This window comes from Eulemur rufifrons, chromosome 14 (assembly GCF_041146395.1).
Source record: "Eulemur rufifrons isolate Redbay chromosome 14, OSU_ERuf_1, whole genome shotgun sequence".
NCBI classification, from domain to species: domain Eukaryota; kingdom Metazoa; phylum Chordata; class Mammalia; order Primates; family Lemuridae; genus Eulemur; species Eulemur rufifrons.
In genome coordinates, this window is record NC_090996.1 from 33,885,364 (window position 1) to 33,900,625 (window position 15,262).

The 15,262-nt window shown below is 46.6% G+C and overlaps 1 protein-coding gene across 2 annotated transcripts in view; it reads left to right on the top strand.

The window, feature by feature from the left end:
* Positions 1 to 15,262, top strand: part of CREBBP (CREB binding protein) — a 136,970-nt gene that overhangs the window by 114,111 nt on the left and 7,597 nt on the right. For both annotated transcript variants that reach the window (XM_069487007.1, XM_069487008.1), the window contains 9 exons: positions 364 to 444; positions 2,362 to 2,418; positions 5,469 to 5,546; positions 5,870 to 5,937; positions 9,131 to 9,281; positions 9,947 to 10,093; positions 10,724 to 10,837; positions 11,891 to 12,056; positions 12,351 to 12,518. In XM_069487007.1, coding sequence (XP_069343108.1) covers positions 364 to 444; positions 2,362 to 2,418; positions 5,469 to 5,546; positions 5,870 to 5,937; positions 9,131 to 9,281; positions 9,947 to 10,093; positions 10,724 to 10,837; positions 11,891 to 12,056; positions 12,351 to 12,518 — 1,030 coding nt within the window. The remainder of the gene's footprint in view (positions 1 to 363; positions 445 to 2,361; positions 2,419 to 5,468; positions 5,547 to 5,869; positions 5,938 to 9,130; positions 9,282 to 9,946; positions 10,094 to 10,723; positions 10,838 to 11,890; positions 12,057 to 12,350; positions 12,519 to 15,262) is intronic.

The following is a 15,262-nucleotide window of genomic DNA, read 5'->3' on the forward strand; positions in this document are numbered from 1 at the left end:
ACTCCTTGAAAACATTTGCCTCTTGGAGCCGGACGAGCCTGTCATTGTTAGTGATGATGGCCTGTGACGTGTGCAATGAGACCGAATGCTAATCAATGCTTTGCCTTGGCTTTCTGCTCTGTGTTGTCTTGGTGTTTGCGTCTTACCTTTGTGTCTGTGCTATTTGTCCCTTCCCTGTTCTCTAATCCTGCCCTTCCCCACCTGCCCCTGTTCCTTTCATTGTCCTCACTGACCCATCAATCAACCAACAACGCCCCCCCTTCGTCGTGGTGCTCTGCCCTGCTCTGATTGGTGGCTTCGTTGCTTGGGTGGCTGTGTGTTATGATGGACCAGTTCACCCAAGTATGGCCTTCTTGCTGACAGGTATCATTTCTGTGAGAAGTGTTTCACAGAGATCCAGGGCGAGAATGTGACCCTGGGTGACGACCCTTCACAACCCCAGACGTAAGTACTGTCCTTTGTTTTTCTTGGGGGGGTGACCCTTAATTGTTTTTCCTCTTGTCCACGATTAGAAGGGAAGCACTACTGCCATTTTGACTTTTGTGCAGTGTTTTTTTCTTTTTTTCATGTTACCTGTGCCCACATTTAATTTGAATGTGTGTCATACACATTTGTACTGAAGATGTAGGGGTTTTAGCTGAACCCCAGTGCCACCTCTGCCTTCTTCCTCCATTCAAGGCAGTGTCCTGGAGCCTCCCACTGTAGTTCAGTGGTCTCTCTTGACTTTGGTCTATCTCTTCTTCTAAAGGAATTGCTTTTTCCTAGGGGTTGTCAACCTGTACTTGGGGAAATTGTAAATTCTCACTTACACTTTAAGAAACCAGGTAGCCCTATTCACAGAACTGGTGGTAGCAAAAAGTGAGTTTTGTATATATACCCTTTTACATTTAGTTTGTCTTCCACTCAAACTTCTATCCTTTAGGCTGCTGAACTCTAATGCAGATTGATGAGATTCCAGTGCTCTCCAATCCCATTTTTGGTCCTGAAGTGTAAATGTGTCTCCTTCCTTGCTGGTAGTTTAACTGTTGCTCGCTAGCTCCAAAGTAGACAGATGTGACTTCACTGGTTAACTTTCTCCTTTCCAGTGTTTCCCCTTGGGCAGAGTTAAGCTTTGAGTGGTACAATGGCCAGAGTGTGGCAAGAAAAAGCAAGTGCACAAATTGGATGATGAACTCATTTATATACTTGAAATACCTCAAGGAAAAAAAAAATTCTGCTAGCCACCACATCTGCCCAGGTCTGCCAGCGTTCTGTGGTTCTCTCTTTTCTCCAGACTGGGTTTCCTGGTCTTCCGTGATTCCTACGGGCAGGAAGGCTGGCCACCAAAGCAGTTTGCAGCTGTGTAGGCACTCACTGTGTAGTTCCGTTTGACTTTATTAAAATGCAAAACAAACCTAGTAACTTGTAAGGCAGACAAACCAAATGACTGAAATTCTGTATATTCAATCTATTTTTTCCCCTTGTCATTCTGATTTCTTTGGTCTAATTGTGTGGTTAATAATTGGATTGTATAATTCTGTGAATCAGCAATAATTGACATACACTGATCATAACAGTAGAAGTCCAGATACCCAGCCCTTTCAAAGCAAATAAAATATCCCCAAGTGGATGCTATCTTGTTGCATAGAGGCAATATTGTAGTTAAAATAATTGGTTACACTAATATCAAATTCAGTAGCCGTTCACCATATGGATTTGATTAAAAATTAACAAGTTTGAATCTCAACACACCTTTGCCATTATATATTATATGTATTGACTAGTTTTAATTAAATCTTATAGTAAAGGCCGGGCGTGGTGGCTCACGCCTATAATCCTAGCACTCTGGGAGGCTGAGGCAGGAGGATCACTTGAGCTCAGGAGTTCAAGACCAGCCTGAGCAAGAGTGAGACCCCGTTTCTACTAAAATTAGAAAAATTAGCCGAGCGTGGTGGCGCATGCCTGTAGTCCCAGCTACTCGGGAGGCTGAGGCAGGAGGATCGCTTGAGCCCAGGAGTTGGAGGTTGCTGTGAGCTGGGCTGACGCCACGGCACTCTAGCCCGGGCAACAGAGTGAGACTCCGTCATTCACTCATTCGTTCATTAAGAAATAAATAAATAAATCTTATAGTAAATGCTGATAGTAGTTGGGAGTAAATATTCTAAGAAAGAAAATATGGAAAATAAGTGGTAGTGTAACATATGGAGAAATAAATGGTAGTGCTTTCTGTGGAATGAAATTTTTTGTTCATTCCATGATTACATGTACTTGAGATTTCATTTGACCATCATGTGTTTTATTTGAAGAACTAGTTAAATATCATTTATACTCAAACTGATAAATTTTAGTCAATAAACATTTTTCTTTTTTTTTTTAAACAAGGACAATTTCAAAGGATCAGTTTGAAAAGAAGAAAAATGATACTTTAGACCCTGAACCGTGAGTATATAGCTATTTCTTTTTGACTTTTTGACTTTTAATTTTAGTTTCAGATCAGGAAAGTTACTCCATATGATTACATTGTGGGAAGAAACATTTGAGATACATTGCTGTGAGTGGAATTTCTTTGTAAAGTTATCTTTTAGATACAGATTCTTTTTTTAACTCACACAAAATTTATATGTCTCGGTAATATTAACATGTTCTCCAATTACTGAATTTTAACAATGATGGGTTAGATGGATGTGTTGGTTCTTTTAGAACCTTTCTAATAATTTGGTCACAGGTGTCTTTAAGAAGCCTTTTAGTGTGAATCTTTAGAGACCAAAGGTTGGAATATCTGGTAGAATAGTACTAGTATCATTTAAAGGGAAGTGTCAGAAAGGAAACCTCTTATAAACCACTTTCTAAAAGTGACTAAAGTAAAGCTTAGCATATGTTCTTGCCACTGTCTTTGGTATACTATATTTTCAAAAGCCATTGTCAAATACTTTACTTTTCTACAGTGATAAATGAGAAGACTGCATTTGCAGAGCTTCCTTTGTAATAGCCCCTAAGGAGACCTTAGAGTTCCCTCAGTGTGGTAGCCTCCTCCCAGGTCCCCAAAGTAAAGTCCTGAAGGCACCCCAGTGCAGTGTGGCAGTACCAACTGTTTTCTGTCTCCTTGGTGGACGCCTGCCTAGGTCTGCTTGGTGAGCACAGGCCTCAGCAGGTTTGGGTGTCTGGGAAATGTGGACTGTGACATATCCGGAGCGGAAGGGCAGACAGGTGTTGCTCCTAGCCCGGATCCTCCCCACCCCAGGGAGGCCAGTGGCTACAGAGGCAGACACAGACTTTCCACCCAGGCTACATCTGGAAACTCAGCTTTACTTTTGGCAATTTACTTAGTCTCCACTACTGTCTGGTAGCCGAGTGTGGGGATTACATTAACTGCTAGAGCTGTGGCCTTGGTAGAGCACTGGGGTGTGCAAAGACTTCCCCCAAAATAGCCACCCACACTTTTAGTGGCCAGTGGATTGTTTTTCCTGACTTTCCACCTCCTTTTTCCCATTATGGCTTTCCCTGCATTAGTCTCATTACAACTTATATTTACTTTTCAATTTCAAATACTTGGTGCTAGGCAGTGGGAATACATGGATGAGTGAAGGGAGTCTCCTCCTTCAGCTGTTTGTAGTCTAGAGAGACAGATGAATCAGCGCTGACAGCAGGGGACAGTGCAAATGATCCCAGAGGGATCAACCCAACCTGGGCAGAGTGGCATCACTGTAGCTAGGCTCAGCTTCCTGGAAAGGTGACACTCATCTGGAGGCAGATGTTGGGGGCAGCTGCAGAACATTCTAGACACAGGGATGGAAGAACACAGGGTATTCAACAGAACTACGAGGCACCAAGAGTGGTTGGTAGGTAGGGAACGTGGGTGAAGCCTCATGAGATGCAGACTTCACAAGAAGGGCCATTGTGCTATTTTTTGACATTAAGATTTTATCCTGTATCTGCCGGGGAGTTTTAAAGAACAGCATTGGTTTCTGGTGTAGAAAGGTCACCTTTGGTCTGTGAGGTGAATTGATCAGAAGAGGAAAAGACTTTCATCTTTAGTAGGAACTAGTTAGGAGACTTAATGGTAGCAAACCAGGCAAGAAATTGAAACTCAGACCACAGCTAGAGCTCTCGGAGGCAGAAGAGGCCCCACTGTGGAAGATGAGGGCGGGGGAGCCAGCGACTGATTGGTGAAGAATCATATTTGGGAGGGGAGAGGGGTTGAAATTCAAGATTTATGTCATGGGGACTAGAACACATAGCATATATTTTTGACATTCCTTTTCCCTGGCATGGGAGGGAAGAGTTGCAAGTGGGGTATCTTTGGGGATTGCTTGCCAACCTTTTACACACCTAGTGTAGAAGATGAGCTCAATTGTGGAGTCTTCAAAGACGGAGCTGGTTGTGGGTGGTGCGGGGCCCTGGAGGAAAGGAGTGAAGATTCGGAACAGCTGCTCCCTAGAGTGCGCGAGGGAGCCACAGGGCAGAACTGTTGGAGAGTCCTGGAGGACCGTGAATTGATGTTGCTGCGGGTTTGCAGTTCTGTGCGTGTCTGTGTCCTGTCCCCGCCCCCCAACAGCTCAGGGGCAGAGAAGCTGGGTTAGGGTAGACCTGCGGCTGAAGGCTTGCGTAGCACGCATGTTGGGGAGGTAAAGGAGCAAGGGATCTGGCGTTGGCAAGAGCCTGAGCACAGGAATGCGTGAAGGAGCTGTGACACTTGCTAGTCCCTTAAGCCTTTGGGGAGGTGGGAGTTGGGATGGCAACAAGGGAGAGAGCTAAAGAATAGAAGGTTTTGACCTCAGAGCGCTGTGGTGTTTAGATCCCCAGGTGAGGTGGTTCCTGGAGATGACGAGACCCTGTTGTGCCAGGGTGGGGGATAGCCTCAGGGCTGCGTAGGGAATGGGGTGGTACATCCTTTCACTTTGCCAGTGTTGACTTGAATGAAGCCCTGTTGACTTACCAGCAGGCTTGACACTTTCCACCCTTTATAAGGAACTCAGAATAGACGTTTTCTGTGACTCAGGCCCAGTATGGCTGCTCTGACCTAGCCATGCCGTGTTTCCTGTCAGTATCCTAAACCGTTTTAGACTTAAGTGCAAGTGTTGATAACACTGAAAGTATTCTCTATTTAAGTCAGCATAGCCACGTGTGAAATAATCTAGAGAAGGCATTCGTCTTGAAAATGTGTAGTACTATCAGAAATACTGGCCTGTATATTATGGCTTTGTCACAGTAATTTTTAAAAATAAAGTTTCATTTCTCGTTAGGGAGTTTGGGGAGGGGGGAAAGGAATGAGGCACTTATACAAAGAAGGAGAGAAAGTCAGCTTTCTCCTATAGAAAGGATTATATGGGTGCCTTGTAAAATATAGCTGTATCGTGCAACACACGAATTACTGTCGGCAGTACTCAGAGTAACCCGGAGAACAAAGTGTGGACAGGCACACAGGCTCCTGCAGGGGACTCCAGTTGTGTGGTTCTGTGTGCATCACGTGCACCTTCTTTGTCTCCTAGTTTCGTTGATTGCAAGGAGTGTGGCAGGAAGATGCATCAGATTTGCGTTCTGCACTATGACATCATCTGGCCTTCGGGGTGAGTAATTTCCTGTGATCTCGGGAAAGGGAGAGCAGTTCCGCACAAAGCCTAGGGGAGGGCAGCTGCGGCTGCTGCATCTCGTTAGTAGTTGTCAGCAAGAATTCAGCAATTAAGAGAGATGGCGGTTGGTTCTAAATTTAAGTCAAGTGTTTGCACGCTTTAGGAGTTGCAAACTCAAAGCAGTCTGCCTCTTCACTCTTTAATTTTATAATAATGTGATTTAAGCCACCAGTAAAGTATCTCAATGCTACATTTTATTAGTTTGGCAACATACACTGTTGTATATAATCTCACCATACCTTTTTTTTTTTTCTTTGCAGCTTTGTGTGTGACAACTGCTTGAAGAAAACTGGCAGACCTCGAAAAGAAAACAAATTCAGTGCTAAGAGTAAGTGTTTTTTATCTGTGAGATTTTTTTCCTAATACTTTGTATTTTTCTTTTCTTGCTCTTAAAGAGAATATTTGGCTTCATCCTTTTATGAAAGTCCTCTTTTATGATCAGGACATATTTTAGATGAAAGTTTAGGAAGCTTAGGTATAGTGTAAACTCTGAGAGAGAAAACTTGTCAGCAGATTATTCTCAAGTGGCTTAGAACTAAGATTCCTCCCCACAACACACACACACCCCCTAGGCCCTATGTGGGCTGCTGTGGCCCAGCACGTGGGTATTGGACCCCGCTGAAGTGAGGCAGTGAGCTAGCTCTTGGGCCTACTGGGAATTGGCTGCCATTTGCCCAGGAATGGTAGCCTGGTCTGCACAAAGACTTGTTGAACATGTCACTGCCTGTCTATAAGTAAAAAGAGCAGTGTGTTGCCATTAGAAGTAACTTTTCATATATAGACTTTATATTTTTTAAAGAGAGCATTGTTTTCAGAAGTTTATGATGACTTAATCTTTGCGGAATCAGTTCCCAAGTACTGGGAGCTCCTTCTGCAGCTTGCTGTTCCCAGCCTGTCCTGTTCCTGAGTTAACCGGCAGTCCACACGCAAGGAAGCCAACTGCAGCAGCATTCTAAAGTTCACTTGCCTGCTGCTGCCTGCAGCTGTCACCTTACTCTAGCAGGACAGGTGACTGTCATGTTGCTCAGGGGATCCCCAACAAGAACCAGGGCCATTTGAGGAGCTGAGAGTGGAAGAGAGATGGACATGCAGGGACAGTCACATGGGGGGAAGGAAAAGGAAAGCCCACTCTGTGGGCTTCTCAGTGGGTTTTAAAGTTCAAACTCTATTGTTAAACAAAATCCAAAGTTATCCTATCACTTAGACTGCCCCTGTTAAAAACCTTTTGGGATATTAATTGGTAAGCTCACCAACTATTGTAATATTTCTCTTTCGATCAGTTTCTCAGCTGAGCCGCTGCTTACATTTGGGGCCAGATAATTCTTTGTTATGAAGGCTGCTCTGTGCATTGCAGGATTTTAGCAGCATCCCTGGCCTCTACCCACTAGACAACAGTAACAGCCCATCCGCATGAATTATGTCTATCACAAATGTCTCCAGACATTGCCATATGTCCCTGGCTAGAGGAGCGGGGACACTTGCCTCCACCTGAGACCCCTGCTTTCAAGGGTGCGTTCTGAGTGCTTGTGACAAGACTGTTAAAAATTGTCCTGTTTAAACACCTGTTTATATAGTATAGTTAATGCAAGTGTTTTGAAGACAAAAGTAAAGTCCTACTGTAAAAGATTGATTCCTTCTGTTTTCTATTTGAAAATCATAGTATGTGGGGCCATCTTTCCACAAGGGATGGGTGTCTGGCTGCTCTGCTGCAGGTGGCCCTTCTTAGCTGTATCTTAACTTTTTGGACTAGAAGCTTCTTCATGAGGAAGCAAAACTTGCTCAGCAGCTGCATAGGGGCGAGAACTTGCGAACTTTCTCCAGGGGTTTCCCTAAGAATAGGCGACACTGCCTGTGGAGTGCCTTCACACCTGGGTCCCTCTCTCAGAATGGTTGCCCCAGCCCCTGGGGAGTGCTGAGTGTGGGGACCCAGAGCCGGACTGCATGGCAGGGCAGAGGGTCAGTCTTCTCAAAGTGTAAGGTAGATCTCAAATCCACTTTCCCCTTATTTTTATAGCTTTACAAATTGTTTTTCGTAGAGTTTTTATTTCTTTGCCATTGTACTTTTTAGGGTTTGGATACAACTTACATACTCAAAAAAGCACCAGCACTGGTTTGTTTAATACAGAAAAATGAAATTTAGAAAGTTAGTCTAAGTTTTTCAGATCTTTCTTGACCTCAGTAAGGACTCTTCTAAAAATCCCAAATAGATTTTATGACATTAGTAAACATAAAACTTTAAAATACTATTATCTGTAAATAATAAAGATGAACTAGCTGGGCGACATAGCTCACGCCTTTAATCCTACTACTCTGGGAGGCCGAGGCAGGAGGATCATTTGAGGTCAGGCGTTTGAGAGCAGCCTGAGCAAGAGTGAGACCCTGTCTCTACAAAAAATAGAAAAAATTAGGCAGGTGTGGTGGCACCTGTAGTCCCAGCTACTCGGAAGGCTGAGGCAGGAGAACCACTTGAGCCCAGGAGTTTTAGGTTGCATCGAGCTATGATGACACTCCTGCACTCTAGCTGGGGTGACAGAGTGAGACTGTGTCTCAAAAAAAAAAAAAGATGAACCTTTTGCAGTTTTCCTTTCTAGTCTTTTTACCCATGTGCAAGGAGTTCTCTGTACAGCAGTGATGTTTTACTTCTGGGCAGCTCCTGTCACAGTCAGTGGCCAGGGCTGTCTCTGGCCAGAGGAGTGGGGAGGGGAGGAGGAGGAGCCAGCCCAGGAAAAGCCGTCCCTGTTGGAGCTCAGAGACTTCATTTTTACAGACATTGAGGTGGCAGGCTCAGGGCCAGATGTGGTTACTGACACAGTGTCCTGCCTCCAGATGATTGGACTCTCATAAAGCAGCAGTCCTTGGCTGGGGCTTAATTTAGTCAGCCCTGGAATATCCTGTGCTCATTTCAGACTTTGCAATAGGGGCTCTCCTCAGAGATGGACAGGGGTGTCACCCGACACACTTGCACCATTCCTTCCCGAAGGGTGCGCCAGGCCTGCCCTAGCCCTGCCTCCCAGAAAAGCAGCAGTGAGCTCCCCATTGACATGAGAGGTCCTAACCTGTGGTTCTGGGGCAGAAAGCAGTCTGGCTGGTACAGTCTGGGAGACAGCTATGCGGCGGCTGCCAGTGCAGGAGCCCCAGGACACCGCTGCCTCCTGCCTCTCCAGGGCCTGGGATGGAAGATCAGGAGGTGGAATGGGCACAGCTTGGGCCCTTCTTGTGCCTGGCTCCCTCCACTGTACCCCTACAGCCCCTGTGAGGTTCAGAGCCACCTCTGTGGCTCTTCTGCCCCTGACTGTTAGAGGAAGATGCAAGTGTCTGGGCACATCAAAACCGTTTTCAGGATGCACTTTTCCATTATAAGACACTCATGTCCCAGGGCAGATGAGATGCCTTCTGTGTCTGTAGCACATGAATCCTTTAAAATAATCTGACTGCAGTGAAGAGCTGGATTCTGTTAGTCTCAGCCACTGTCGCAGTGGCCCTTCCACAGCCCTTTCACCTGCTCCTTCTGGACTTCCTAGGACTGCAGACCACTCGATTGGGAAACCACTTGGAAGACCGAGTGAACAAATTTTTGCGGCGCCAGAATCACCCTGAAGCCGGAGAGGTGTTCGTCAGAGTGGTGGCCAGCTCGGACAAGACTGTGGAGGTCAAGCCCGGGATGAAGTCACGGTTTGTGTGCTCTGTTGCCTGAGACGCTGCTCGCCCCACACCTGCAGGGCACTCAAGTTTGCTGTCCTCATTCACAGCTTCACCATGGCTGACGCATGCCATGGCCCCCGCTTAGCCTCGGTTTCACTTTCCGTAGTTTCAGTTACCCGAGAGACAGTGCAGTGAGGTATTTTGAGAGATAGAGACCACATTGGCATAACATTTATTACAGTGTATTGTTATTGTTCTATTTTATTGTTACTGTTACTCTTAATCTCGTACTGTGCCTAATTTATAAATTAAACTTTATCATAGGTGTGTATATATAGGGAAAAACATGGTATATCCAGGGTTCAGAAGTATCCATAGTTTCAGGTATCTGCGCGTGGTCTCAGAACATGTCCCCCATGGATCAGTGAGGACTACTGGATAGCCAGTCCTTCTTTCAGAATCCCGTATTCGTTAGCAGAGGTACAATTCCCCGGCAAGTGAAACGGTCATAAAGAATTGAATCCCAGTTCTGAGGCTTTTCAGGCCAGTGGGGAGAGCTCAGGGCCGTAATCCCAAGAGGTGGTCACAACTTAAGCTCTGCTGCACTGACTGGGTTTAGGGCACCAGATCTGGTTTCTAAAAGTACCTTGTAGACAACAGCATTTGCAAACATCAGGCTCTGGCTTTTATTTCAGGTTTGTGGATTCTGGGGAAATGTCTGAATCTTTCCCATATCGAACCAAAGCGCTCTTTGCTTTTGAGGAAATAGACGGAGTGGATGTGTGTTTTTTTGGAATGCACGTCCAGGAATATGGCTCTGATTGCCCCCCTCCAAACACAAGGTACTCCATCTCCTTTCCGGGTGTGTGTCGTTCCACGTGTTGTGTTATAACAGACTGTGGCTCTGTCTTAGAGGAACCAGTGTATTTTAGTACTGGATTAAAATAAATTAAGCCACAATTAACTCAGCAAACTAGTTAGTTTTGTTTTCCACTAAGCTAATGGGAAATGAAGGGTTTAGGTGACGGTGGCGAGCATGTGTTGTGAGCATGCTTGGGCCCCAGTCTTGCCGTTGTCTCTGTCTTACTTGAGGCAGGTAGACCTGGGGAGCCCAGGGTGCAGACAGCTTGACACACCTATACAGGGGAGTCTGTCTGCCAAAAGTCACTTCATGTTCAGTCAAGAATCTGGGTGAGAGGGCCCTGAAAGTGGTTTTCTCAGTTTGCCCTGATCTTCATGGCTTTCCATGTTGCATGGCGCCATCCCTTTTGTTCAGCAACAAAAACTGAATTCCATTTCATTGGTTGGCAGTGTGGTCAGTGATTGGTGTTTTATCACATCCTGTTTGGTGGCCAGTGTAAATGCTACCAGAGCAAAACCTACTTCTGGTGGGAGGTTTTGGATGCTTGTGTTCAGTTTCAAGCTTAAGGGATACTCAGAATTAAAAATAGACCTTCCTCCCCACCCCACAGGCGTGTGTACATATCTTACCTGGACAGTATTCATTTCTTCCGGCCCCGTTGCCTCCGGACAGCCGTTTACCATGAGATCCTTATTGGGTATCTAGAGTATGTGAAGAAATTGGGGTGAGTTTGGATTAAATTATTCAGAATTAATAAAAACTCTTTATTTTTTTGTTGTATGTTTATTTTGTGAAATGAATTTTTTTTTCCCCAAGTTTTATGTGTTTTTATATCCTGAGATCAATTCAGAGGTCTCCAAAGCCCCCCTTTCCAAGTGCCCCAGGCCCTCCGGTGTCTGGCCCTGTGCACACTGCCCACTCTTCCCTGCCTTTACTTTCTTGTCATTTTTTTCTCATTTGAGTCTTTTTTTTTTTTTTAACTTTATTAAGGCAAAATTTACAAAGCATAAATTTCACCTATTTCAGATGTACAATTCAGTGGTTTTTGTAGTTTACTGAGTGGTGCAGCCATCACCGTAAGTCGGTCTCAGAACATTTGTATCCTGCCCTGCAGAACCCCTTGTGCCTCTGTGCCGTTAATCCCTGTCCCAGCTCTGCCCCAGGCAACCACAAAATCGACTTTTTGTCTCTATGAATGTGTCTTTCTGGATTCTTCCTATAAATACAATCCTGTGATGTGTGCTTTCTTGGGTCTGGCTTCTTTTTCTCACACTTTGTTTTTATACTCTAGATCTGTCACTTTCCTTTCCCAAACTTGAAAAGGTTAGAGATATTTGATCAAGCGTCTTGAACAGAATGAATAAGATTCATGTTGACATGAACCCATTAGCAATGCTTGGCCGAGCTGCCGCGCCATGCGCAGGAGGGAGTGCGTGGACGATGCAGCCCCTCATTCCCACGCCCCTCGATGAGTGTCGTGTTCCGGGCTCTTTAACGAGGCTACAAGTTTCCTCTGCAGCCGCAGCCCTGCCCTGTTTGCGCACCCTGTGTTTCAGGGCAGCATCCGGGCTGGTCCCTCGCCCCCTAGCATGCTGGTTGGGAACCTCTCTGAGTCTCTAGCAAGTTCTGCCATAAGCATTATGGTCATTTCTTTGTTTTGTTTTTTCTTTATAATTATCTCTTCACTTCAGTCCCTGCTCCTCAGCTGTATCTCCTTGAAGTCAGGGCCCATTTCCCTGACACTTATTCATCTGACTTGTGTGCACATGTCCTGCAGGTATGTAACAGGGCACATCTGGGCCTGTCCCCCAAGTGAAGGAGACGACTACATCTTCCATTGCCACCCCCCCGATCAAAAAATCCCAAAACCAAAACGGCTGCAGGAGTGGTACAAAAAGATGCTGGACAAGGCATTTGCGGAGCGGATCATTCATGACTACAAGGTACCCAGTGCTGAGAGACGGTGGTGGCTCTTGTCCTAACTGAGTGAAATATATTGTGTGTCTTCCTCTTGCACCTACATACTTTATAATAATGTTCACTTACAAGGATTAGAAAGCAGAAATACAAAAGCATAAAGTCTATAGAAGCATTTTCTGTAGTCCATCAGGATTTCTGCCTGGTCATCTGAGAGCCTGTTTAAATTGGCTGGTGTTGGTAACCCAGGCAGCACATGTGTGGTCCCAGGAGCACCCTGTGGACCCCTCATCTCACTGCTGTGCTTTGTTCACTCCCAGGACATTTTCAAACAAGCAACTGAAGACAGGCTCACCAGCGCCAAGGAACTGCCCTATTTTGAAGGTGATTTCTGGCCCAACGTGTTGGAAGAGAGCATTAAGGAACTAGAACAAGAAGAAGAAGAGAGGAAGAAAGAAGAGAGCACAGCAGCAAGCGAAACCACCGAGGTACGGACCTTCCCCCAAATCCCCCCGCGTCCCTCTAGAGCTGCAGGAGGTAGCTCCTGGGCTGTGCTCAGGGTGGCAGGCTGGGAAGCGCGTGTGCTGCTAGGTTCTTTCTGTGGTGATATTTTCATTCACACACACACAGCATCACCACCTGCAGCAGACGGACATTGGGAGGCAGAAGTGTGGGCTCTGGGGTCTCTCCATAGGTCATGCGGGGGGGCGGGGGGCAGCTTAGACCCTGGGAGCAGAGAGGGGAAGGTACATGGAGATGGGATGTGGCATGGTCAGGAACCAACCTGATCTGAAAAGGTACTTTAGGAGGCTGCCAGGCCTCGCCTGTGTTTTGTGGCGGCTCTTCATCTAGCGTCTGTGCCTCCCCACTCGGCCTGCTGTGCAGCACCGTCCCTGCTCCCGTGGGGGTAAACAACAAGACCTGTAGACACGTCGTAGTGTGCTTTGAGGGAGCAGTGGAGCCCTGCAGAGGAAGAAGCTCCGGGTAAAGAGGATTTGGGAGGAGGTTTTGTTGGGTTGGGGGCCCATCGCGGAGGGGGTTGGTGGGCCAAGACCCACCCACCACGGGAAGGTGCAGGGGAAGGACCTAGGCAGTGGGAAGAAGCATGCCATGTTGGGGATCGTGAAGCTGCTTGCAGCTGTCCAAGGAAGAGGTGATGGTAGCATAAATTCAGTTTGCAGCAGCAGATGCGTTGAAAGTGTACGATGAATTTTGAGGGTAGTAAGCCCAGAACTTGGGATGGGTTTCTGTGGCTTGTGAGGAAGAGCCATGAGTTGAGGTGGCTCCTGTGAGTTGGTGTTGCTCCCAGGAGCTGCCCTGAGGAAGCTGGGGCTGTGGGTGCCAGACCCGGCGGAGGACGTAGTGCTCTTGGGCTGCCTGCTGGCATCCAAGAGGGAGGGGCAGGAGACGGGGCCTCTGGGCGAGCTGCACTGCCTGTCACACTCACACTTGGCACACAAGTGATTGTTGAGTGGCTGCCACATGCCAGACACTATGCGCCTTAGAGCATGTCGCTTGTAGGACATGGACCCGGATGTGACACTGGTTTGTGTCCAGGTGGTTCCTGAGAAGAGCTGTAAGACTATTATTTTTTGACTTCCTCTCGCTGAGGCCTCCCCAGCGGATCCATCATCTGCCCACAGTTTTGGAGCGAGGCTGGTCCTCACCAGTGTCTGGTGAATTAACGCTTGAGTAGTTCCTCCTCCTCCTCGGGGTGATTCAGGAGGGCGTCCAGAGGCCCCCACTCAAGCCAACCTTTGAAGGGTGGGCAGAATGTCAATGGCTAACTTGGAGTTCAGCACAAGAGAGAAATAGATCTTGTGGAAACTGGGGGCTTTCTGAACTGTGCCAGACGTCTCGGGGAGGTGGCCTGAGTCAGAACTATGCATCCGGAGCTTGCACGGGGTGGAGGTAGAATGATCGCAGGGAAGGGAGTGTAGGCCACCAGGTGTGGAAGCCTCTGGTGCCAGGTTCGAGTCAGTGCCCTGACTGCTGAGCTATTAGAAACATCCCTCGGAGCACAGGGACGCGGACGTAGGTCCTGCTGTGTGAGGGGGAGGGCTCTGCGGGAGAATGCAGGCCTGAGCTGTGTCCCACCAGGGAGAGTACACCTGCCTGTGGCATGTCGGTGATGGGCCTGTAGAGAAGATTGAGATAGACAAGGGAGGGCAGGATGCCCAAGTGTTGGCAGATAGACCTGCTGCTCCGCGTGCGTCCAGTTCATAGCTGCGGTGGGCGAGGACTTGCCTTTCTCAGGGAACCCCAGGACTTCACAGTGGGAGTTAACTTCCGTTGTGGCCAGCACTTGGGCTGGAATGCTGCTTTGCCGTCAGAAATTACGTTCTCAAGTCAGGGAAACAGGGAGATGCTTGCAGAAGTGTTAAGTGGGAAAACAAACAGGATGCACCTTTATATATATAATCCCAACTTTATGAAGAAAAATTACATACCAAATACCAATGTGCACAGGTAAAATTCCAAGAAGAAAAAGACAAAATGCTATTGCACTGGATAGCCAAAAAAAACCACCTTTTTTTGTTATATGACGATATTTTCTTAATTTTATTCAGTGAATGTTTTTCTTTTGTAATTTCTTAAAAATAGGGTGACAGAGTGAGACCTTGTCTCTTAAAAAAGAAATAGATTTAATTTGACCAGGTGTGGTGGCTCATACCTATAATCCCAACACTTTAGTGAGGCCAAGATGGGGGAGGATCAGGCCAGGAGTTCAAGACCAGCCTGGGCAACATAGCAAGACCCTGTCTCTACAAAAAATTTAAAAAACTAGCTGAGCCTGGTGGCACACACCTATAGTCCCAGCTACTTGGGAGGCTAAGGTGGGAAGGTGGCTTGAGCCCAGGAGTTGGAGGCTGCAGTGAGCTATGATGATGCCACTGCACTCCAGCCTGGGTGACAGAGTGAGCTTTAAAAAAATTTAAAAATAGACTTCATTCTTTAGAACAGTTTTAAGGCTTACAGAAAAATTGAACAGAGTTCTCCAGTATGCTCCAGTACCCAGTTTCTCCTGTTACTGACATCTTACATTTGTTGCAATTAATGATCCAATATTGATATGGTATTATTAACTAAAGTTCATACTTTGTTCACATTTCCTCTGTTTTTCCCTGCTGTCCCTTTTCTGTCCCAGAATCCCACTCAGGACCCCATACAACATTCAGTCATGTCTCTTCAGGCTCCTCTCGGTGCGGACAGTGGCCCAGGCTCCTGCCCA